The 24,787-nt window shown below is 38.5% G+C and overlaps 1 protein-coding gene across 5 annotated transcripts in view; it reads left to right on the forward strand.

Annotated features, from left to right (window-relative positions):
* Positions 1–24,787, forward strand: part of LOC134679004 (transcription factor BCFI-like) — a 48,034-nt gene that overhangs the window by 15,046 nt on the left and 8,201 nt on the right. For 2 of the 5 annotated variants that reach the window (XM_063537784.1, XM_063537785.1), the window contains exons 1-5: positions 4,304–4,513; positions 5,738–6,107; positions 17,930–18,042; positions 18,306–18,538; positions 18,767–18,824. In XM_063537784.1, the coding sequence (XP_063393854.1) occupies positions 4,399–4,513; positions 5,738–6,107; positions 17,930–18,042; positions 18,306–18,538; positions 18,767–18,824 (889 nt within the window). In that variant the 5' untranslated portion in view covers positions 4,304–4,398. Of the gene's footprint in view, positions 1–4,303; positions 4,514–5,737; positions 6,108–17,929; positions 18,043–18,305; positions 18,539–18,766; positions 18,825–24,787 lie in introns of those variants that run through there. The other 3 variants (XM_063537786.1, XM_063537787.1, XM_063537788.1) reach the window with 2 other exon arrangements.

Here is a 24,787-nt window from a genome sequence, read left to right on the forward strand (position 1 = left end):
TTTTGTATATGTATGTATAATGTTAGTCTATGATTAGTTAATTTTGTTCTCGGGATAAATATGGATTAAAGGACCGATTATTACATGTTTCATTTATCTGTATGCAGTGAGAACAAAATTACCTACATATTGAATCATAATAAATCAAGTTCAAATAAATAAATGAAATGAAATATATATCAGAATTAAATGCAGACTTTAAAAACAAATCCTACGTACAATCATCACCAATAATAAATATGTACCTAAACAAATACGTGGGCAGCAATTGAAGTCACTTTAAATAATAATTAAGTATGTTCCATTAACGCACAAAAGTATATATGTATTGTTCCCTAGTTTGTTGACATTTGGTAAACAAATGCAAATGAAACAGTAACAAGCTTAGCGTGAACTAAAATAGTGGTTAAAATAGAGATAAAGGGCGGTCGGGACTCGAGACCGGGACCCGGGAACAGCCGGCAGTAAAATCAGTCAACGATGATGACTCGTTAATAGCTATTGGTTTTATGGATATTTATTTATGTGGGATTAGCGCGCGCCGCTCGCCGCGGGGCGTCGACTCTCGCGACTCGCTGTCACAACACTTTTTTTTCACTCATGCCGTATGCTAATACTTGGAACCAGGAAGAACGACAAGCATTATTAAGATTTACAACCTTTTTACCACTAATACGATAAAATTTATTGGTTCCCGGGAGCGAAGCGATTAATCCTTCAGTGCGGACGAGTGAGTCCTGTGTTTCAGGCAGAAAACATTTATCGAAACATGCTGTTCACAGCCATGCAGTATTTTAGACAACTCCTTAAAAAAATAGTTTAAATATGTTTGTGCTAACTATTATTTACCTACTTATTTAAGTGGGAACTGCAAGCGAAACTTTGGTTACATATATAGGTAGTGTGAGTAGGTTTGTTCTGCACTAGTTCTCCTCGTATAAGACGTTAAAGTCCTCATATTCATTCAATCGCCGTCAGAAAAGTCAAGAGTCCTCTTTCAGTAGGTAATAGGATTTATTGGAGGTAATCCAAACGACTGATGGCGGTAACGGTACCACTTTTCAGCCTGGCAACATCGAGTTGAAGCCTAGGTACGCCACTACAAAATTCAAAAGTCAAACTCCGGTCTAATAATTATACACTCGACACTTTTCTAGATACCCTGGTCTAACGGATACACTTGCAATATATTTTCCTGCCAATTAACAGTATATATAGATTAAGCCTGTCCTGTTTTGTAAGTAGCCTGCGATAGAAATGTTAGGTGGTATAATATCTAGTAAGTGTAGGTCGGGAGATGGTATGCGATAAGGCCGGTGCGCGCACGTGGTCGATATATACCGGCTTATCAACGACGCCCGCGCCGCCGCCGCACCGCCGATAGCGCTGCTGCTGATCAGCTGATCCGTTCAACATCGCGCACGCTAGACATACAGTCTGCTAATTAATATCTACGCGACCGATTACACTTCCTTGCCATCCGAAGACGATAACATCCTCAATAGTACAAGTAGCCACGTCAAATTAAGCCGAATTTGGGCAAGCTGCGGAAATAATTCGTGTAGTTTTGAAAATTGGTACAGGCATACCTTGTGGTGTCTAGATAAACATACTAAAAGTCCTCGAGGGTAGGGGGTGTGCTGGGGGTGTAGAGGGAGGTTGAAGGTACCTTTTTTCATAGTTTTGCTCATATCTCGAAAATGTGTACGAATTGCATTATAATTACTTCGGACAAAAGTTTTAACATAAAATTTACTACAAATTTGGTTATGTTTATTTTTACTCTGCGATCAATACTTTAGGAGCTACAGGCTGTTAAAGTTAAATAAGAGATAAAAAATAGACGGTTTAAAAAAACGTCGTATTTTCATAATTGTTCATCATAAATAAAAATTTTAATTGAGAATAAGCAAGCTAAATGACCTGCTGATAAAATATAAAAAAACCGGCCAAGAGCATGTCGGGTCATGCTCAGTGTAGGGTTCCGTAGTTACCCGTCCGTCAAAATAGACTATTTGCAAAAACTCAAAAACCGCTTAATCGATTAGGCTCGCTATATTTTTTTCTGAAAGTCTTTACTAAGCTTTACTTTCACGATTTTTTTCATATTTTTTGGATCCATGGTTCAAATGTTAGGGGAACTAAAGTGGAAAACACAACTTTTTTTCTTTCAGATCGATTATTTCCGAAAATATTAAGCAGATCAAAAAATGGTTCTCGAAGACCCGTATTCATTTTATAAGACCTATCCAACGACACCCCACACTATAGGGTGGAAGCGAAAAAAAATTTCATCCCCTTTTTAATGTACGGCAGCCACCCTAAAAAAATATTTTTTCTAATTTATATTTTACAACTTTGTCAGCGTAACTGATTTATATATTCGTGTCAAATTTAAACATGAAAACTAGAAAAAAATTTTTTTAAGGTGGTTGCCCTACATTAAAGTGGGGATGAAATTTTTTTTCGCTTCCACCCTATAGTGTGGGGTGTCGTTGGATAGGTCTTTTAAAACGAATAAGGGTCTTCAAGAACCATTTTCTGATCAACTTAATATTTGCGGAAATAATCGATCTGAAAGAAAAAAAGTTGTGATTTACCCCTTAGTTCCCCTAACTTTTGAACCATGGGTCCAAAAAATATGAAAAAAATCGTGAAAACATAACTTAATAAATAATTTCAAGGAAAAATGTAGCGAACCTAATCGGTACAGCTGTTTTTGAGTTATGGCAAATAGTCTATTTTGACAGACGGGTAACTACGGAACCCTACACTGAGCATGGTCCGACATGCATATGGCCTATTTTTTTATATTTTATCAGCAGGTTGCTTAGCTTGCTTACTCTAAGCAAATTTTTTTATTTGTGATGAACAATTACAAAAAAACGACGTTTTCTTAAACCGTCTATTTTTTATTACTTATTTAACTTTAACAGCCTGTAGCCCCTAAAGTATTGATCGCAGAGTAAAAATAAACATAACCAAATTTGTAGTAAATTTATTGTTAAAACTTTTGTCTTAAGTAATTATAATGCTATTCGTACAGATATTTGAGATATGAGCAAAAATATGAAAAAAAGTACCTTCAAACCCCCCGCTACACCCCCAGCACACCCCCTACCCTCGAGGACTTTTAGTATGTTTATCTGGACACCACAAGGTATACCTGTACCAATTTTCAAAACTACACGAATTATTTCCGCAGATTTTTCTAATTTGCTTAGGCTAAAGCTCGATATGAAGCCAGATGGTCACGGCATCGACATCTAATTTGTATCTACATGCATCCAATTTGTACCTAACCCATGTAACAGTTTCACATTTGTTTAAATATATACCTAGTAACGACGAATGAAACGTACGATCGTGCTGTGTCTTGCTATTTCAGCCAGTCTTGATACAAAACCGGGCAAGTGCGAGGCGGACTCGCGCACGAAGGGTTCCGTACCATAAAGCAAAAAAAAAACAAAAAACAAGCAAAAAAAAAAAGGCAGACTTGTTTAATTCGTTTACAGGTTTTTTGTGAAAAAGAAAGCCTCCAGGAAGTTACACCTTTTTTTACTGACGTTTATAATTAAATATTTTTGTTTTAGTATGTATATACAGTATATTTAATTTGATTAATTTAATAACCGTTTAAAATATCGTTACATAATCTTGAATCGTGGCTGAATGCCGAATAGGTCTGTCTGCCTTCAATGCCACACCACCCTCGTTTCCAAAAAGCTTAGGTGTGATACCTATTTGCCTATTACTTATGGCATAGGAAAAATAGAAAATATAACCCACTCGAAACTATAATTCTATTGCCTAGGCTTGCTATGTAATACCTATGCATTTACACACCTGCCATTGAAATGTCATAGGAAATAGAAATCTAGGTAGATATCTGTCTTAAACCATTCTGCCTAAATTGATCCCCTAAGGTCATTGAAGGAAACTTGTTTAGACATAGGCAAATAATAGTACGCATAAATGTGGCTATCCATCAGAGAAGGGTCTTTATGCTTCTTGTACATACAATAATGACCTTTCTGTTAGAACTTCTGTTGGAATTTCAGACAAAAGTACTTTATTGCACTTAAAGCATAAGGACCCTTCTGTGTGGAAAGCCACAAATTTAATTGCCTAATAGCATGAATTGAATAGGCTTGAATAAATGCGGTTACGGAGAGCTTGGACCCTCCCAAAAAAAAGGAATACCATAGGGCCAAAAAAGTTCGGGGAATGAATGGCCAATGAGCCTCGCCGTGGCGGGGATGCGGCTCGCGGCCGCGGCGGCGTATCGGCGGCGGCGCCCGCGCCGCGCTCCGACAGTCTACAGTGTGCAGCACTACTGAGTACACGTCGGTCGACTTCCTGTTTCACTTGTAACTGAATACGTAAACACAGCCCGCCATGCTGCACGAAGCGTGGCCCGGGACGGCGGCCGGCATCACTAGCCCGTGGCTCAAAACAGAAATCCTCGAACTGGACGCACTCATTGCTGAAGTAAACAACAACTGCCTTAAAGGTAATATGCAGCTTCCTTCTCTTAGTTCATACGTACCTAGTTAATAATACAAATAAATCTGTGTGAAAAGGAAAAGCTTTAAAAAACACAACATATAATATTTCGGTAGGTATATACCTACCTTAAAACGAACTCCAAGGTAACCGCACCTTAACATTATGATGTGTTTAAAAAGTACCCTCCTAACTTTTTTCGTATGTCACATAAACATTTAAGATAAAAGTAACTGTTAGCACAAATTAAAGTGTGCTAAGTAATTAGGTACCTAGTTACTTACTCTTTCTAACTTTTTCCTAAATGAGTACTCGTAATTATACTGTTTATTGACCTTATCGCTATTAAGTAGACCATTAACGGGTTTAAACTTTGTTGATGGAAATATGTCGATTATTGATATTTTAACTTCTAACGCTAAATAAGTACCTACCCAACACCATTAGGTCTAACATAACTAGCTGTTAATACTAACTTGTTAATTTCCAATCTTTATTAAATAAAGCTTTAATAAGTTTTTATGCCAAATATAATATTGTAACTAGTAGATATTAGTATTTTAAACCAGATAGATAGGGTAGTAGATTGAGCAATGGAACTGCCTTGGGATATAAAAACAGTAACTATGTACTATGTATAGTGACAGGCACCTGTCATTTCTTACTAGAAAAAAGATGCCGAGAAAAATAGATGTCCCTGATGCTTAGGCAGGACAGATGAGTTCTTCTCTTGTTCTTACTTACCTCAACTGGGATCTCGTTCTAAGTCCTGTCTCAGGCAAATATACAATACGTAGGAACATTGTGTTTGGTTAATCAAACTAAGGAAGAAAGTTTAACTAAGAGCATAAATAGGTCGTCTGTATCAAAATATTTTCTGATCTATAGGTAAACCTGATTGAGATAAGTACTAAAGTTTACTAAACTATCAATTGACTTGTCTTATGGTTAAATTGTGGCCTCCTACAAAGAAGTGCATAAACTAAACCTAATAACTAGTACCTAACTAAATATGAACACACTAGACTAGGGCATCTGCGCGCTAGGAACTAAAAACCATACTACACAACGTACTGGTGGGCAAAATGTGTATGTCTAACGTAGAATTACGACACAAATAACGAGGACGCATACGCCAATCGTTGTCTCGGATAAGACAACTGTGTGCGATGTTAAGTCCAGTCCAGTGAAACGATTATAGCATAAACCAAACATGTATGCGTGTGCGCAGAAGGCGAGGCGGATTGCGGCGCGGAGGGCGCGGGCGGCGGCGAGGCAGAGAGCCCGCCCCCCCTGCCGGCGTTCGGCTACGCCCACCAGGGCGGGCTGTCGCCGTCCCACTCGCGCAGCTACCAGGAGCTGCGGCCGGCGGCACACGCGCGCGACATGCAGACCTACCCGCACCTCGAGGAGACGCTGTTCAAGCCGGCGGGCACGCCGGCCTCCACCGACGGCGGCAGCGTGCTCATCTTCCGCCGCAGCCCCGAGATGAGCCCGTCGCCGGAGCGCCGCGACGACTACCGCTCCGTGCACCCTTACGAGGCCTACACGCCGGGCCCGCCGCCCGCCTACGCCCACGATCACCATCATCACGTCGACGGGTAAGTCTCATTCTCTTCCTTTGCCTGTATTTTATATTCCTATCATAATTTAAATTCATTTTTATTTACGTGGTAAGAGCGGCTGTTGTAGGTAACTATATAATCTTCTTAAAGTCGGCTATTTAGATACATAAAAATATATTATTCTGAGTTATTGTTTAAAGAAGACGCTGTCTGCCTAATGAGGCAATATAATTATAGTTCGGGTCGAGTCGGTTGGGCCATCCAATCTGGTGTGGCACAGCTTATATAAACCTATGTCCTCAAATAATACAAGGTACAGTCGAATAATATATATGTAGGTACATCACTTTAAAGGATTTCTGATATCAAGATTTAGGCTTAGGTCCCGTTTGCCTATAGTTCCTTACAAGAAAAGGAGGGTGTTGACTCAGTGTATGGCATTGACTCAGTATGTGAGCTTAAATATAGGTAAGCTAACCTCATGTGGAAACTATAATCATACGTGCTTAGAACCGACAATTGAAGGAATGACTCTTGTTTATGTAGCCCCATTAGAAAATTCCCTTTTGATATTTAATTTAGCATTGTAAGAATAAATACTTATGTAGTAGTCATCTATAAATAACCACTGTATTATAATGTTTTATGATTCATTGTTTTAAGATCGTGCAACTACCAGGAAAATAAAGCATTATTAGCTTCGCCTGACCTATTTATTTCTTGAGTCTTTCCGCAGGGGCATTCAAATATTTCAAAGTTCACGACGCGCTATGTAGGTACTAATCTTATTAGCTACAATTTAAATAAGTTTCATAACGGATATATTGGATATGTACATATGTACGATCATTACGCTGAAACTAAAACTAGGTATTTAATTGCCTAACTGATTTATATAGCTTTTATTCGTCCTCTTAAGGAGTAGCTTCCCAAAATCCCTACCAATAGCGTAGCTATTTATCAATGCAGCTATCCTATACGCTAAATGTACCCATATACATAAAATACCTAAAATACAAAAAAAAAATGTTTTTGAAAGTATCTGGCAGTACCTAATACCTACTCCATTTGGACTCCGTTATGAATGGTATTAGCTGGACATGAGTATACAATATATTTAACATGACTACAACGACTTTCTGAACCTCCTCCATCGAATCACTCTTAGAAAAACTTTTCACTGTATCCGTCCATCTGGCAAATGGACATATCAAAACCATGTGGTCCAACGATTATCCCGTCTCATAATTTCCGCATGTGAATAGCCCGTTAGTATAGACAAAGAGTGACTTTGGCTCCAGTGACGTTTACAATATCAGTATTAATTGACTTCGTTGCCTGCAGTGCGTCTCTAGCTAATGTTCATCGGTCACCGCGTCCAAGCGAGCATTCGGCTAAAGTAACTGTGACCTAGATCCATCCAATAATGCGTACCTATACAGTGATAAGGCTTATGCTGGTTCACCTCAGACAATCGCTCGGCAGTGGTTGGCCCACTACGGGAACAACAGCCTAGGCTGGCTGGCTCTAATGGCGTGGGCGCCGCGACGATTGTCGACCTCCAGCTAACGACTCAGCACATTAGTAACAACTCATTTACACCTTTAAATAATAACATGATTTGTTTTTCTCAATCAGTCTCAAAATCTTCCACTTTCGTTCGTAATCTGGAATTGTACCATTTCCATTTAATGCCTTTGCTGGCACTTTTTTTACTCAGGCGATGAACATGAAACCATAAGAGGTTACCTAACTTCATACCCTAACATAACCTAACTTATAATATTATAAATTATTATTTTTCGGATGGATGGTTTAATACATTACCTAATATTATCATCAATAAACAACTACATAATTAGAAGTGTAAGTATACGCGAAGTCTCGATCCTTATCTTCAAAACAACAATTAGATTAGGAACGCAAAATTAACTACAGTTTAGCACAAAGTTACTAAATTAAACAATGCAAGCCATATAGTAAAACAAAGCATTTAGTAAATCAAGAGTCGGTAAAAAATACTTGTTGTGACTCGTAGTTAATTAGTACGTAAGTGCCACTACTAATTTCATTACCACTCCGTACCTATTGCGCGCGTATTATTTACTGGTTGGCTGGATAACAGTGGCGGCGAGTCCATAAAAGCAGATTCCCTCCGGCTTGCCTGTTTTTGGACATTTGAGCAGAGTTGTAAAGGAAATATGTAAGCCAAATTAGCCTCGGCTTGCCTATGAATATGTTTGACGCGCCGCCACTGCTGGATAATGAATGTAAAATTTTGGTTCGGGGTACGTTGATTAAGATTTATATTTTGAAGCCCATAATTATTCTTCTATTGTGCTGGGTATTCCCTACCTCTTTTATGTGACTAAGTAATTGCCCGATTCGAACTTTAAGATACCTACGCTACGTCGAATATTACGGCTAGATACGATATGGATTAGATATGTCAGTGTCAAAGCCACAATTTTTTCGTTTTACGTTTGTTTTCAACAATAAGTGACTAAAATATATATATCTAGAACATGTAGCTGTGAACAGACGACATGGCATGGTAAGACGTGAGTGTTCGAACTCCGGCTGGTACACGTGCCACCTGTAACAGAAGCCCAAATCTGAATCAGGTTCCAGGTATCTTTAAGGTTATGTAGGAAATATCATTTGATATTTACTAATTGGTTTTCGGTGAAGGTGAACATCACAAGGAAAACGATCAAAATCTCTTTAGTAGCATAAAGTGCCGGCGTTAATTTTGGGAATACATTGTCAATGTGGAGTCCGTGCTTTAGAAATTTTAGAATGCAACAGAGAGAAAGATAAAGATGAGGAGGAGACACAGGTGCGGTTACGCTCGGTAAGAGGTTGAAATAACATATCAGGGCGATCCGTCATCGGATCCGACATGTCGGGGCCGCCCTTCGTGCTATATCCACCTCGAGGCAATACCATAAATTTGATAGGTACGCAGCCGGCACCAAGTTGTAGTAAAATGTTTCAGACACTGAGCTGACAATGCATCACACGCTTTATTGGTTGTTGGTGCTACCATAAGATGTATCCGAATTATGAAAGTGATTGTGAGCTCGGTGGGCAGCGTGCGCCGCACGGTCACGTGCGACGTCTCGCTACGTGCCCGCGCCGGCGCTTGGCATGTTGTGACACATTGTGCGGACATGGTTGCAACACGACACAACGAAAACATTCCAACATTGTATCTATACACGGACACGTGACTTTGACATCTGCCCAAAACATTTAGTAAATCATACCCAAATTGGTGTTTGACAACACCCACACATTTATTTTCTTATTAAGCATAACGACCGAAACTACTTCATTTCCAGTTTATTTTTATTTACCTGCTATATAAATGTAAAATGTTACTTACACTGGGAGTGATTTTTTGTTCGTTACAACTCTGGATTGAGGGTGTCGTTGAAAAGGTCTTTAAAAAAAACGCTGAGTCTTTTAAAGCGATTTTTGATTAAATGTATATTTTTAGAAACAATTGGACCGTAATATACTCGTAAATGTGTTATAAATACTGAAAGAAAAGCTAGCTTGTACCTGATGAAATGTATTTCGAACATGATCAATTAAGCCATTTATGGAGTTTTAGACAAAAATTAACCCCATCTTCAAATATACTCCCTTTTGCGTATTAGGCATGTCCATAATATTTATTTAAAACAATCCTTTTAAGTCAGTCTATTGTGACGGAAGGGCAGGATGAGCATGGCCCGATATATTATAGTCTTTTATGTAAATAGCATTCTAAATAATATCATAGGTAGTCTTTTAGTTTCCGGATCAAAAAGCTGTGTTAACAAGATAATCCAGTAAATTTGTCGAATTTTGTAACCTGGCTCTTTTGCGTCAAATCCGGTAGTTCTGATTTTTTGCAGGCTTGTTTATGATGTTGGCCCAATGAATAATCCAAGTTTGTGACCTCGAGCGCCGAACGCAACTTTGTCAAAAATCGAATAAACCGCAATTTTTTTTAGATTTGGGCGATTATAACCCTAAAGTACTAGTTTTTGATAGTAACGCAAAATGTATAATTTTACTGTATTAAGACCGAAGTGATCCCATAAGTGTTCCGTAAACAAAGTTTTGTACGGAACACTAAAAATTACCCACGGCACGATAGAAGAATAAATGAAATACAAAATATGCGACCTTTATACGGTGTTATTATCATACTCGTACAGAATAAAGTGTCTGAAATAAGCATTGGAGCCGGGTCAAGCTAACTCTGCATAGACTTTGCAGTGACATATTTAGCTTAGTTAGACTGACTCTAGTCTCTCCCCCCCCCCCCCTCTTCCTTCCTTGCATTATCCGGCAATGGGGACTCCATCAACAATTCTTATCCGGATTATGAAATGCCCTAATGTGGCTCGCAAAACCAAACATTGTCTTGAAAATGCTGATTCTAGTACTTACCTACGGTAGCTACGAAATACATAAACATAATTGTCATCTGACAAAACCTATGTTTCTTCAACTAAATCAGTAAGTTAACAATGTTGTTAAGTACAATGCACTTTTTGTCAAAACTTTAGTCAATTATTAGTAAAAAATCGCGGACAATAAAAGGGAAATACCAAATATAAGTTTGCCAAATTTAATAAGGAATATATTGATATAAACTACAATTTGTATATGTCAAAATTGTCAATGGATTCAAGGCTTTAAATAGTAATTAAGTACCTATTGTAATTTGGCTTCGTATCGGAATAGCCGCGTGCGCGGTTAGCGGTCACATCTACCGGCCGGCTAGACTGCGGTCTGATTAATGGCTTACTTCATTTACGGATAACCATTTAATGTGTAATAATTCGATTAAGTAAAGAGTTGAAGGAGTCGTCTTAGTTTAAAAGAATTTTGTTGCCCAATTTATCTATCATTAGTGTGTCCCTTGAACGTTTCCGTTAAGTAAAAAACCGGCCTGGTGCGTGTCGGAACATACGCGATAGGGGGATAGGGGGTTACATACCGCCACGTTATACGAAATGAGAAAACGGTCAGTTGCGAGTCGGACTCGCGCACGGAGGGTTCCTTACCATTACGCAAAAAACGGCAAATAATCACGTTTGTCGTTTGGGAGCCCAACTTAAATATTGTTGTTATAGCGGCAACAGAAATACATCAGCTGTGAAAATTTCAACTGCCTAGCTATCACGGTTCATGAAACCATGAGATACAGACTGGTGTCCACTGGTGATAGACGGACAGCGGAGTCTTAGTAATAAGGTCCGTTTTTAACCTTTGGGTACGGAACCCTAAAAAACAGAAAGTGTAGTTAACAAACGAGAGATCTTTCACGGCACTGAAGAGCAGTTTTTAAGACTACTTAATAATAAATGATGTGGTGGTACTGGTGCTCGACGCGGTCCCAGTAAATGTCATCTTGAAACTTAAGTAATTGTCAATAGAGGTGACAGGAGGGTGTCATCTATTGGGCATTATAATGTCGAGCACTAGCACCACCACCTAGGATTTTCAGACCTATGAAATGTTGTGCCACACGACACAGTTTACAGAAAAAATAAAATGAATAAGTGCCCGTCAGCCACATAATGTACATGTAGTCAGTCATGGTAGGGTTACCAGATGACAGGAATTTTCCTGACATGTCAGGAATTTTTGTGCCTTTGTCAGGAATGGGGTCGGAAGACGAAACTGTCAGGATTTTTTTGAATTGATAGATTTTTCTATAAAGTACCTTTTTATTTACTTAAATTAGTACAAACAATAAATTTAATCAAACTTAAATTAATAAAACGAGGCTATCGGCTCAATCTGGTGGCCATCGCTAATGGCTAGACGAGCCCTCCCCCCCGTCGTCGTCAAAAATATGAATATGTCAGGAAAAATATTCGGAAATCAGAAATTTTGTCAGGAAATTCTAAATGTGTATCTGGTAACCCTAGTCACATGGTAGTAGTACCAATATAGAGTATAGAGATATAGTAGCTATAAACCATAATTTCATTGCTAATAGACGAAGTAAATGACATTGGAAACGGGCCTGACAAAACTAAAAGGGTATTTTTCGGGTTGTTTTTTTGTTGGGGCCCTAACAAGACACGTTGCATATTATTTTGGTGGTAGTGTGGAACGGATGACAATTGTCCTCTACCGTTATCAGCTCATTGTGCGGTGTTCAATTAGAGGTTGTGTGTGTCAGGCGTACAATACACATGTGGGTGCATGTGTGCGGGTCGAAGCAAGAGCAGCAGTCGGCTCGACTGCGCGTGTATGTATTATATGTATTATGTACTGCTCTTTGTGCTCGATACATAGGTATGTTGACCGTACTTCGACATCATTGCAATATTATATTTTTTTATTGTGGATCAGGCCCTACTCGCGTGCTCTCCGCCTTTGACTAATAAACAAATTAGACTGTTTAAATAAAGTACATATATTCATAGTGTCAGTTTGTATCATAACTAGAGGTGCCACCAATATTCGGTATTCGTCCTATTACGCCACATTGCCGAATATTCGGTATTTGCCCGAGTGTTGCCTAAGTACATATATACTATTGGGCCGACCACCGAATATCTTTGCAAGTACCTAAAAAATATTGCATAATAAGAATCACCAAAAGGTAAGTAAGTATGTATATTTAATATTTAAAAAATATTCTTGGAATGTTGTTAAATACTAAGACCCCTTTTTGAGCATTTGTTGATTACAAAATATTGTATTTTTATCAGAGTCCCATTTAATTAAATTTAATTCTTTTCAACAAAAAATTTACTTATCTTAGCAAACGTTGTGAGTTGTTCGCAAACAGTTTTCATAATAATTGTGACTCTTATATGTTCGCATGTCATGCCGAATATTCGGCGCTTCAGCCGAGAAATGGGCCGAATATTCGATATTCGGCCAAAACCAATTAGGGGCTCTAATCATAACCCTCGTGGTTTAAAAAACAGTTTGGACAAATTAAGCAGCAAAATCATTTGGGTCAAAATTGATGACCATATTATTATATTAATTATATATTAGGCCGTTATAGAATTAGTGAGGTCGATAAATAATACTATACCAATCTTATAAAACAAATAAGAACCCCAGGGGAATTTGCCCAAGTAAGTAGGTATTTGCATTTCGAGTTTATAGGAAATTATTATAAGCATGCGGTCACATCAATTTAGATCAATAACAGTCCGAGTAAGTACATACTTATTTATGAATAAAAACATCAGGTAGATTAGTTAGTAATACTTGAATAAATTGTTTAGTTCCGATCAAAAAGATTAGGTAGAACACCTATTATTACCCATACACTTAAAACCCTGAAAGCTGAGAGTTGAAGTTGATCACTTCGTCGTCTAATGACGTCTGCCATTACCATTACCTAGTTACGAGACGAGCCTTTCCATACCTTTTCCAGACAACAAAGAATTCAACCGTATTTTCTACAGTCTGTTATTTTTACAGACATTTTAGGCATTGTTTATTAAACTGTTATTAGATATTGTTTATTAAACATGTTTTTAGGATTCCATCTCGAGTTTGATAAACGGAACCGCATGTGTAGGTTGTATTTTTTACAGATTGTGATGAGCATCTGAAATAAGGTACCTGGCAATCAATCCTAAACCTAAAATAATTCGCCTTGGTTAAGCTATGGGTAGATTGGGTATTAGGTGCCTCGTGCTTGTTAGAGATTGAGGTAGCAGTGCTATTTTAAATTCTTGAAAAATCTTAGTTGGGTAACCGTTTACAGAATTGTACAAACGTCAAATAATACTTAGGTACATCCCCAAATAATCCAAATTACCTAAAACATGCGTGTGTTTTTTTTTCATTGTCGTGCCCTGTAGGTATTTCTAAATATCTGAATACATCTTAGATGGTTATTATGTTAACACTTCAAGTGTAAAATTTGTATTTATTTAAGGAAATGATACTTACCTACTGACGAACATGACTGCTTTAAAGATTTTCTAAAATTTGTTGGTGATTGTTGTGAAGTGGGGACACTTGTTCATTAATGCTGCCAAGCGAATATTTTGTTAAGCTTGCAATTGCGAATAAAATGCTCTTGCGATTTTCTTTCAAGGGCACGGTCGAGGCGGGTGGAGTCATACATTACTTCAAAGGTACTAGTATCTACGTCCTATACTTTACTACATTTTTAGTAGTATGTTAAAGTGGTAACGTGTAGAAAGTAAGACCGAATTTACTGTCGTATCAGTAGAAGTTAGGTAAATAAAACGCAAAAAACTATCAAAGGCAATTGTTTTTATAAGTGAGCAGTACCATTGTGGTTTCTACGAAAATATAATTATGGCATCGACTTCCGGTGATGTGATCCTGCGCATACCTACCGCCTCCGACGACGCAGCGCTCCAACTCGGCGGGCACACCTCGCTCGCCTCACGCTCACACACGCTATTTCACAACCCAAACTCACATTAATTTATGGCAAACATTCTAAAACTAAAAGCAAACGGTACCTTTAAATAAAGTCAATTGTTTATGCAAATATTGTGCTAGCTCTGGCGTTTGTGCTCGGTATAATATAGGATCGGGACGTTTCTTTTTTATTTGTCACAAACAGGGAAGAAACTTCAAACTCCAGCGGAAGAATATAAAAAATGGGGTTGTTTGCATGATGAAGAGAGAGGGTGTTTACACAACAAAAGTGTGTTTGCGAATAGATGTTACTGACTGACTGGCGCATATTGAATAGTAGAAACTGCAGTTAACTGGAAAAACCATCAGCAGCGATTTCTACCTATGTACTTTGATTAGCTGTCGAAATGTGTGCACAAAGAGTAGTATGATAATGACAATAATGTGTGTGTGGTTGACCGCATGACGTCAGATTTGGATGGGAGTGCGCCCGCGGTGTCGGGTGCGCGCGTGGTGCCGGGAGCGGCGCACGTGAGAACCAGACGATATTCAATGAAAGCTGCACACATAACAATATTTAATATACATAGGTATACCTACCTTCATACATTCCACGAGACATCACCTGGTGAATGACCTACACTATAAATATAGATACCTACTATTGACAGATATACTCTATGCAAAAAAATCCCTTATTGTTTCCTTCTTTCCAAATGTCTTAGTTCTATTGCCGCAAACAGTAGTTTCTTTATCAACCAATAGATACGATGATAAGCTAATAAGTAAAACTGATTACTTTTAGCATTAAATACCTACTACTTTTTCTTAAATCTTGAGTTCCTTTTATTTGATTTAATAGGCTAACTTCTATGCTTAATACAACCATCACCATACACTGTAAATAATATATTATTTATGTTAAGTATGTGTTGACACCTTGTGGTTACCGTCCGTATCCTTCGCAACAGTACCATGTTTAATAATTTCTCATTTATTTAATTAAGTCACGAGTATAATAATTGCCACACAATAACTACATTTTCCTGTAAGGTCTACCTAAGTATTTAAAATAAATTGTTTACACCATCATGTAGGTAATTAATATAAGGAAAATTTAACTAAGTTGTTTGCTTACCTTTCCAAATATACCTATTGGCGAGTACTACCTATTACCTTTTATTTATAACAACAAAGAGTAGGCAGGAGTTGGTACTGGTCCCTTCATCATAATTTCTAACAGGAAAGCAGAAAAATAAGTCAGGGACCACCGTACAGAAAATGTAGTTATATATCAACCGAATATTTTATGGATTTATTACATTTATTATATTACCTATCGAAAATATAAAATTCTAATTCGGTTGAATATTTATATGATATGAGGGATCAGCTTGTGGCGCAGAGCCTGAGCCGGCCGGCGCTCGCTAGTCGCCGCGCCGCCCCCTCGCCACTCGCTCGCACCCCTTGACAACATAACCACACTTTTTGTTTCTCATCTGCCTTTATCGCGCCATTTTACACGTTTTAAGAGCCCTTGGATCGTTTCAAAATTTGTACACTCATTTTTTGTCCTCGTCGAATGACGGGTCGAGTGTCTCGAAATGATTTATTTGTATAGGCACTTAACGTTCTGCTGTGAATCCTGGGTGATGATGCGCAAATAACGGCTAATTTTAAGTACCTGTATAAGACTAAATGAATACATTGGAAAATGTAAAGCTTAGACTTCGGAAATGACTGATAATACCCATCAGGATGAGATCTTGGGATGTCCCGCAGCAGTGAGATAATCACAAGATCTAGAGACGATTTAGAGATCAACTAGATCTACATTAGATATCGACTAGATGTGACTTGTATTATCTAAGTCATAGCTTGTCGAAATCGTTCAAGAGGACCTCCAGAATCGCGGAAACATCAAATTTGACACAATTATCTATCTTACAAATATCTTTAAATTATCCATATCGTAACTTGTTGAAGTCTAGTAGAAATCTAATTCATTTTCCGAATCGAGCCGTGAGTCGTGTGTTGAGGTCCAATGGACACAACACGGCGGCCCGCGGGCTGCGGTGCGGGCCCGCACGCTTCGACAACCAGCAGCAGAGGTGATACTGTCCTGCACAGAGTGCGTACACCTACGTGTACTCGATTTATAACGCTTCCGTACCCTGATGCGGGCTTGTGTCACTTAAGTTTGCCCTAACTTAAGTACATATTTCTTCTCGGTAGGTAGGTTTTGGGACTATTATTAATTCAAACACGTGCAACAGAAATAAATATAAGTATAATTGAAGCAAGACTTTCCCGCTGCAGTATGATATGGGTAGCGTACCTACTATTTTTAATAGGTTAGGTTCAAAGACCACGACTCACTATATTCGACGTGAGACGGTGTTTAGTTACTGTAAATATCCGTGTTTCCATATGTTCGTTTCCTCACAAGGCATACGCCGCCGCCGGCCGTTACGGTTTATCTTCGCTGAGTAAGCTATTAGTTTAGGTATCAGGACTTACTGGTGTTAAGTATTAGTCTTACGGACTACATTGATATTATTACGGATACATTGAAAACTTAGACGATGTCTCGTCTGTTACGGGGTTGTCAATATAGACATCACTTGAATTTGTATTCGTTATCAGCATCGGTACGGTACAAGGCCCCCTTGTGTTGGTGCAACGGTAGCTCCGTCACCACACGGTAATGAATGCAAACGGGTCGAGGGCGCGGGCGACGTGCGGGGAGGGGCAGGAGCGATAAGCACAGCAACACAGGGCACTTCCGAGACGTTCCGAGCCATTAGCCTCAGCGACTGCGTTCCATTTTACCTACCGCCACTTCATACCCGTAATATCTTAGCTTCAGTCAATATTACAGCTGTGATCGATAGGTATAGTATAAGTAATGAAAGCTCCCACTGAAAAATAATTTTGCACTGCTATTGGCGTGGCTCCTATTAGGGCAGCTAGATTGCTTAATGGTGAATGGTCATGAAACATAATCCATACCTAAATATGCATGTTGAAAGGAGAGAGTTTCCCGCAGCTCTCAGGCATTGGGGCCTGAATTTCCAACTGTTATTGGTATTACTGCGGCTTGAGTTGATCCATCGCCTGTAGGTATGTTCCCGGCACTGGTTTTCTACATAAAACCGTACCAGGAATTACCAGTTCTTGTCATTCTAGTACCGGGAGCATTTCATTAGGACCACAAACACTTATAAAAGTGTAATGCACTAAAAGCTTAGAGACTAAAATGGTCACAGTACTAAATTTCGCCTGGACATTTATAGAGCAACTCTCTTCTCTACCTCTTGCAGACCGAGGAAGATATTAGTTACTATTCTACTTACTTTTGCTTAAACTCTGTTTACCTAATTAATCTTACAATACCTCCTCAGCGAGATCACATGTACTCAGGCTGTCTGCAGAAGTGTCTGCATGGGTACTGAGCGAGTGAATGTTTGCATGTGCAGAGGCGGCGGTGGCAGCGGCGTGTACGCCCGCTGTGCGTATCCCGGCAGCGCGCCCTACTTCGGCAACGGCGCCGACCTCTCGTCGCAGCCGCAGATTTGGACCTCTAGTGCAGGTACAGCCACACAATCCACAAATTTTGTTATTTGTGCATACATGTACTTTAGTATACTACACACGGAGCCTTTAGCGAATATAAGCAATGCTAAGTGTCTTAATCTTGTTATGCGCTGTGCGAATATTAAAATTTATGCATGGAATTTTAAATTTAAAATTCGAGTTAACTAGGAACATGTTGGGATACAGCTAGTGGCTTACTTCGATGAAAGATGGCGTGTAATAAGGTGGTTGTCGAGTGAACATAGAGCGTGTTCGTAGGCGGATCGCCGTCGTACGGCGGGTCGAGTGGCAGCGCGCCGGGCGCGGTCCTGGAGGAGTACGGCGACGGTGCCGGCTCGGGCTCCGGAGGCGCCGGCGGCTCGCCCGGCAGTGGCGGCGCGTTACCCGCCTTTAACACCCGCTTCGGTGGGACGCCCTTCGCTTGTGCCACCTCGCGCCCTTCCACAGTCTACGGGACCACAGCTTTGTCTTCTAACGCCTATGTGCCCCAGGTACCTAAGATTGATCTATGTTAATGTGCCCTTAAATCACACGTTCTCATACTTATTTCAATAAAATATCAAAAAGTAAAGTTACCTTCCTACATGCACCTACTAACACGACCATCTACAAAAAAATAAAAATAACTAACACAGATTCATAATACCTACCATATGTATAGCATTTCAGTTATGATATTGTTCCCCTTGATATAAAATGAACATTTTTGATATTTTCAGGAAGTATGGTTAGAAGGCAGTCGCCGACAGTACTCTGCCGCCGCCAATCTGTCAGCAAGTAAGGATATTTTTTCTTTCCAAGTATTTTTTTATGTACTAATTAAATATAATAATGGGCGGTAAGCCACAAAACTAGAAGCAAACAAAATATATGACGCTCCGCGTGAAACTCGCGACGAAAAATATGGCCCTTGCGCTGGTTTATTAAATTACTCTGAAAACAGACGTACTTAGGTTGTATGTTAAAAACTACTTTCGGCTATATCAATTCGGCTTGCAATTTTATACTTCATGTATACTGCTATGGTATGCATAGTAACGATATACTTAATTAGTAGGTACAACTGAAAATAAGGGATAATTAGACATGTTATTGTAGTTTTTATCTATCGAGCCAACTTTAATATTTTAAGGTGACATTTGCTCTTGATTAAAATGTATAAAAATGTAATATTAAAAGAACCGATCATATTCGTGGTAAATGTGGGTTTGTATTCGTGGGTATATTATTAGAAAAACAAAATATGTACATTTTTGAATAATATGAAAGCTGTTTTACGCCGCTACTCTACCTAAACAAATGGACTTCCAATTAGAATAACGTGGGGTTGGAGTAGTTTCGTAGACGAAACTTGATTGAGACATAGTCTGAGTCAAAACAAAATACACAAGATCAATTCTTCAACACTAAATCAACTAGGTAAATTTGTAATTATTTTCAATCTATTTATGAATCAAAGTATAAACATGAACTCGTACGTATAAAAACAGTATAAGTACTTGAACCCTATGATTCGTGAATAAGTTGCTGTTGCTAGCTCCATAGGTAGGTAAACGTGTATAAAAAAATATTTGGTGCTGGTACCTAATTAAATTAGACTTCACTACTAATGTAATGGACTAAAAAGTAACTAAATAAAATAAAGGCTACATTTAGAAGAAAATACAATTATGTTGTTGACACATTTATTAGTACACATAAACAAAAGGTTTATGTTACTTATTGTTATTTTAAGACATAACAACATGATAAAAGTGGGATGTGGTGGTTGGGCAGGAAGCATCTACATGGCGGCGCGTGCGAGTGTGCTCGGCTCCGGATGAGTAGTAGCCACGTCAAATTAAGCCGAATTTGGGCAAGCTGCGGAAATAATTCGTGTAGTTTTGAAAATTGGTACAGGCATACCTTGTGGTGTCTAGATAAACATACTAAAAGTCCTCGAGGGTAGGGGGTGTGCTGGGGGTGTAGAGGGAGGTTGAAGGTACCTTTTTTCATAGTTTTGCTCATATCTCGAAAATGTGTACGAATTGCATTATAATTACTTCGGACAAAAGTTTTAACATAAAATTTACTACAAATTTGGTTATGTTTATTTTTACTCTGCGATCAATACTTTAGGAGCTACAGGCTGTTAAAGTTAAATAAGAGATAAAAAATAGACGGTTTAAAAAAACGTCGTATTTTCATAATTGTTCATCATAAATAAAAATTTTAATTGAGAATAAGCAAGCTAAATGACCTGCTGATAAAATATAAAAAAACCGGCCAAGAGCATGTCGGGTCATGCTCAGTGTAGGGTTCCGTAGTTACCCGTCCGTCAAAATAGACTATTTGCAAAAACTCAAAAACCGCTTAATCGATTAGGCTCGCTATATTTTTTTCTGAAAGTCTTTACTAAGCTTTACTTTCACGATTTTTTTCATATTTTTTGGATCCATGGTTCAAATGTTAGGGGAACTAAAGTGGAAAACACAACTTTTTTTCTTTCAGATCGATTATTTCCGAAAATATTAAGCAGATCAAAAAATGGTTCTCGAAGACCCGTATTCATTTTATAAGACCTATCCAACGACACCCCACACTATAGGGTGGAAGCGAAAAAAAATTTCATCCCCTTTTTAATGTACGGCAGCCACCCTAAAAAAATATTTTTTCTAATTTATATTTTACAACTTTGTCAGCGTAACTGATTTATATATTCGTGTCAAATTTAAACATGAAAACTAGAAAAAAAATTTTTTAAGGTGGTTGCCCTACATTAAAGTGGGGATGAAATTTTTTTTCGCTTCCACCCTATAGTGTGGGGTGTCGTTGGATAGGTCTTTTAAAACGAATAAGGGTCTTCAAGAACCATTTTCTGATCAACTTAATATTTGCGGAAATAATCGATCTGAAAGAAAAAAAGTTGTGATTTACCCCTTAGTTCCCCTAACTTTTGAACCATGGGTCCAAAAAATATGAAAAAAATCGTGAAAACATAACTTAATAAATAATTTCAAGGAAAAATGTAGCGAACCTAATCGGTACAGCTGTTTTTGAGTTATGGCAAATAGTCTATTTTGACAGACGGGTAACTACGGAACCCTACACTGAGCATGGTCCGACATGCATATGGCCTATTTTTTTATATTTTATCAGCAGGTTGCTTAGCTTGCTTACTCTAAGCAAATTTTTTTATTTGTGATGAACAATTACAAAAAAACGACGTTTTCTTAAACCGTCTATTTTTTATTACTTATTTAACTTTAACAGCCTGTAGCCCCTAAAGTATTGATCGCAGAGTAAAAATAAACATAACCAAATTTGTAGTAAATTTATTGTTAAAACTTTTGTCTTAAGTAATTATAATGCTATTCGTACAGATATTTGAGATATGAGCAAAAATATGAAAAAAAGTACCTTCAAACCCCCCGCTACACCCCCAGCACACCCCCTACCCTCGAGGACTTTTAGTATGTTTATCTGGACACCACAAGGTATACCTGTACCAATTTTCAAAACTACACGAATTATTTCCGCAGATTTTTCTAATTTGCTTAGGCTATAGGGACTCAGAAGCTGGGAGCTTCGCTCTGGCAAACCAGAATAAGCGGCTTCTCTGATTAGATGCGCTTGTTGCGACTCTTGAGCTACAGCTACAATAGGGTTTAGCAGCAAAATTACACTCGTAGCTATATACACTACAACCATCCAATTCCAGTACTGTGCGAGCAATCGTTTCTTTGAGCTAGTGTGTTTATTTTTTGCTGCGGGTCGTTGCGATAACCCCGGTCGACTGTCAAAACTATAAAATATTCTTCTCTAAATAACAGTGGAGATGTATTGTCATTGTGATAAACAAAACGTGTGATAAGAGCAGTGTTTTTCAATGTGAAACTTATTAATTATAATTTATTACATAGTTGTAGTTTTTAAAACATGTTTTTTAAGTTCCTCTGGCAGGATCGACTTTAAATTAGGTAACTATAAACATAAAGCAACAACAACAATAAAGTCCTGAGCCAATTTACTTACTGTGAGGTGTCTCTTAAGTTGTTAGGTACCTACGTGTAATCCCTTCACACACGTATGACCAGTAACTAGCTAAGTTCTACTGAGTCACTAACGTAAGTACTCTCATTACCAAAAGTTAAGTTTGTTTAGTTACCTACCTAAGCTACGCTCGACTTATTTATTAAAACTTTTAACAATATACATACTAAGATAATATTAATTGAATAGTTGATATGTTTGACAGTTTATAAATAGATAGTAGATATAAATAGATTTCTCGTCCTAGCCTCCTAAAATATAACTTTTTGCGATCGCAACCCACACTTGTATTTTTTTTATTTACATACATAAAAATGTTGACGAGCGGCACTTAAACTTATTTAAAGATTAAGAGTGATCCTTCCAGTGGTTTTTGTTTTTTTCGGTACGCAATAGAAGGTATTAATGTCGCTTACGGTATGCGATACATTTGGTAGGTAGGTACTTACCGAGATTATTTCGGATTTATTAATAACATATTTAATTAATTATTATTTATATAAAGTTTCACAATCATATTCCTGCGTGCAGTTTCAATACGTGGATGGTATCTTCGTTGCCTTTTTGGGAGATTTTTATACAATATTTACTTTAATTACTTAACATTAATATAACAACCGAAGAACTTGTACTGTCTGTACCTTGCATACTCTCAATCTTTCGTCTTTGCGCTCGTGTCATCACATTTATAACTTGCTCATTCATTTGTTTCAAATCCTCCGACGTAATATTTATGCGAGACAGAGCGTCTGCCACGGAATTCTTAGAACCTTTCAAGTACTCGACCTTAAAATTATACTCCTCTAATTGTAATCGGAACTTTAGTAATCTACTGGTAGGGTCTTTCATAGTAAACAAATACACTAGTGGTCGGTGGTCCGTTTGAACTTTAAATTTTCTGCCGTATAAATAGGGTCTAAAATAGCGAATGCTCCACACTAGCGCTAATAACTCTTTTTCAACTGTAGGGTAATTTAATTCTGCCTTATTAAGACTTCGACTAGCGTAAGCTACAGGTCGACCATCACCGTTGCATAAAACTGATCCTAAAGCTTTTCCTGACGCATCACATTGTAAAAGAAATTGGTTTTCCTCCGAAAAATTTGGATATTGAAGTACTGGTGGTTTAACTAAAGCAGACTTTAATATTTGAAAAGATTGTTCACACTCTTGGGTCCATATAAATGGTACAACTTTACAGCACAACTTATTGAGCGGATATGCTTTATCTGCGAAATTGGCAATGAATTTACGATAGTAACTAGGAAATGCCACGAAACGTTTAACTTCGTCGGCGTTCTGAGGAGTAGGATAATTATTTAGAACTTTAGTTTTTTTCGGGATCTGGTAAAATGCCCTTTTCTGAAACTACATGACCCAGATATAGTATTTCTTTATGTAAAAATTGGCATTTGGCAGGGTTGAGCTTTAAATTTACTTTCCTTAATCTACTGAAAACGTCTAATAAGTTTTGATTGTGTATAGCTAAACTTCTTCCGAAAAACAACTAGGACGACGATATCGTAGTCATGGCAAATTCGATGGAGGAACTCAGCATGATGCTCGATGACCTCAACCGAGTTTCACAACGGGTGGGCTTGAAAATGAACATGGACAAGACGAAACTTATGTCAAATGCCAATGTTGTGCCCATCCCAGTCTCTGTTGGGAACTCGGTACTGGAAGTTGTTGACTCTTACATCTACCTAGGACAAGTAGTCCAATTAGGTAGGTCCAACTTCGAGAAGGAGGTCAACCGCCGAATCCAACTCGGTTGGGCAGCGTTCGGGAAACTACGTAATGTCTTTTCGTCCGACATACCTCAGTGCCTCAAGACGAATGTCTTTAATCAATGTGTGTTACCAGTGATGACTTACGGCTCCGAAACGTGGTCTTTTACTATCGGCCTCATCTCAAAATTCAAAGTCGCTCAACGAGCTATGGAGAGGGATGCTCGGAGTTTCTCTGCGTGATCGAATCAGAAATGAGGAGATTCGTAGACGAACTAAAGTCACCGACATAGCCCACCGGATTAGCAAGCTGAAGTGGCAATGGGCAGGCCACATTGCGCGCAGAGAAGATGGCCGATGGGGTCGAAAAGTGCTCGAGTGGAGACCACGGACTAGCAAACGCAGCGTAGGACGTCCACCCACAAGATGGACGGACGACCTTGTTAAGGCCGCCGGAAGACGCTGGATGCGGATCGCTTCCAACCGGTACGAGTGGAGGTCCAAGGGGGAGGCCTATGTTCAGCAGTGGACGTCTTATGGCTGAGATGATGATGATGATGAATATAACAGACTTAAATGAATTGTAACATAATAATATATTCTTTAAAAGTTTAGGAAGAAGGTTTTGTAATTCAATCCTTAAATCCTGAGAGTGTGATATCACTGCGGGCGGAGGCTAGTTGGTATATGTGTAACAATAGGGTGATAGCCGGACGGATAGCTTATATTTTGGCATCAAAATAACATGTAGATAAATATCGATTACTTACCCCGGTCAGGCCGCGTAGCCAAGATGCCGATCGCTTACGCTCCGTAGCGATCGAAACGCAACTGTCACTATCGCACTTATATGGAAGTGTGATAGAGAGACATAATGGTTTTCGCTGTCGAAGCGATAGCGATTGTGACCTAGGCTAGGCCGGCAGTATTAGGTAGGTATACCAAGTGTTAATAATACCTAATACCCTTAGTTATTTA

Source organism: Cydia fagiglandana, chromosome Z (assembly GCF_963556715.1).
Source record: "Cydia fagiglandana chromosome Z, ilCydFagi1.1, whole genome shotgun sequence".
Classification (NCBI taxonomy): Eukaryota; Metazoa; Arthropoda; class Insecta; order Lepidoptera; family Tortricidae; genus Cydia; species Cydia fagiglandana.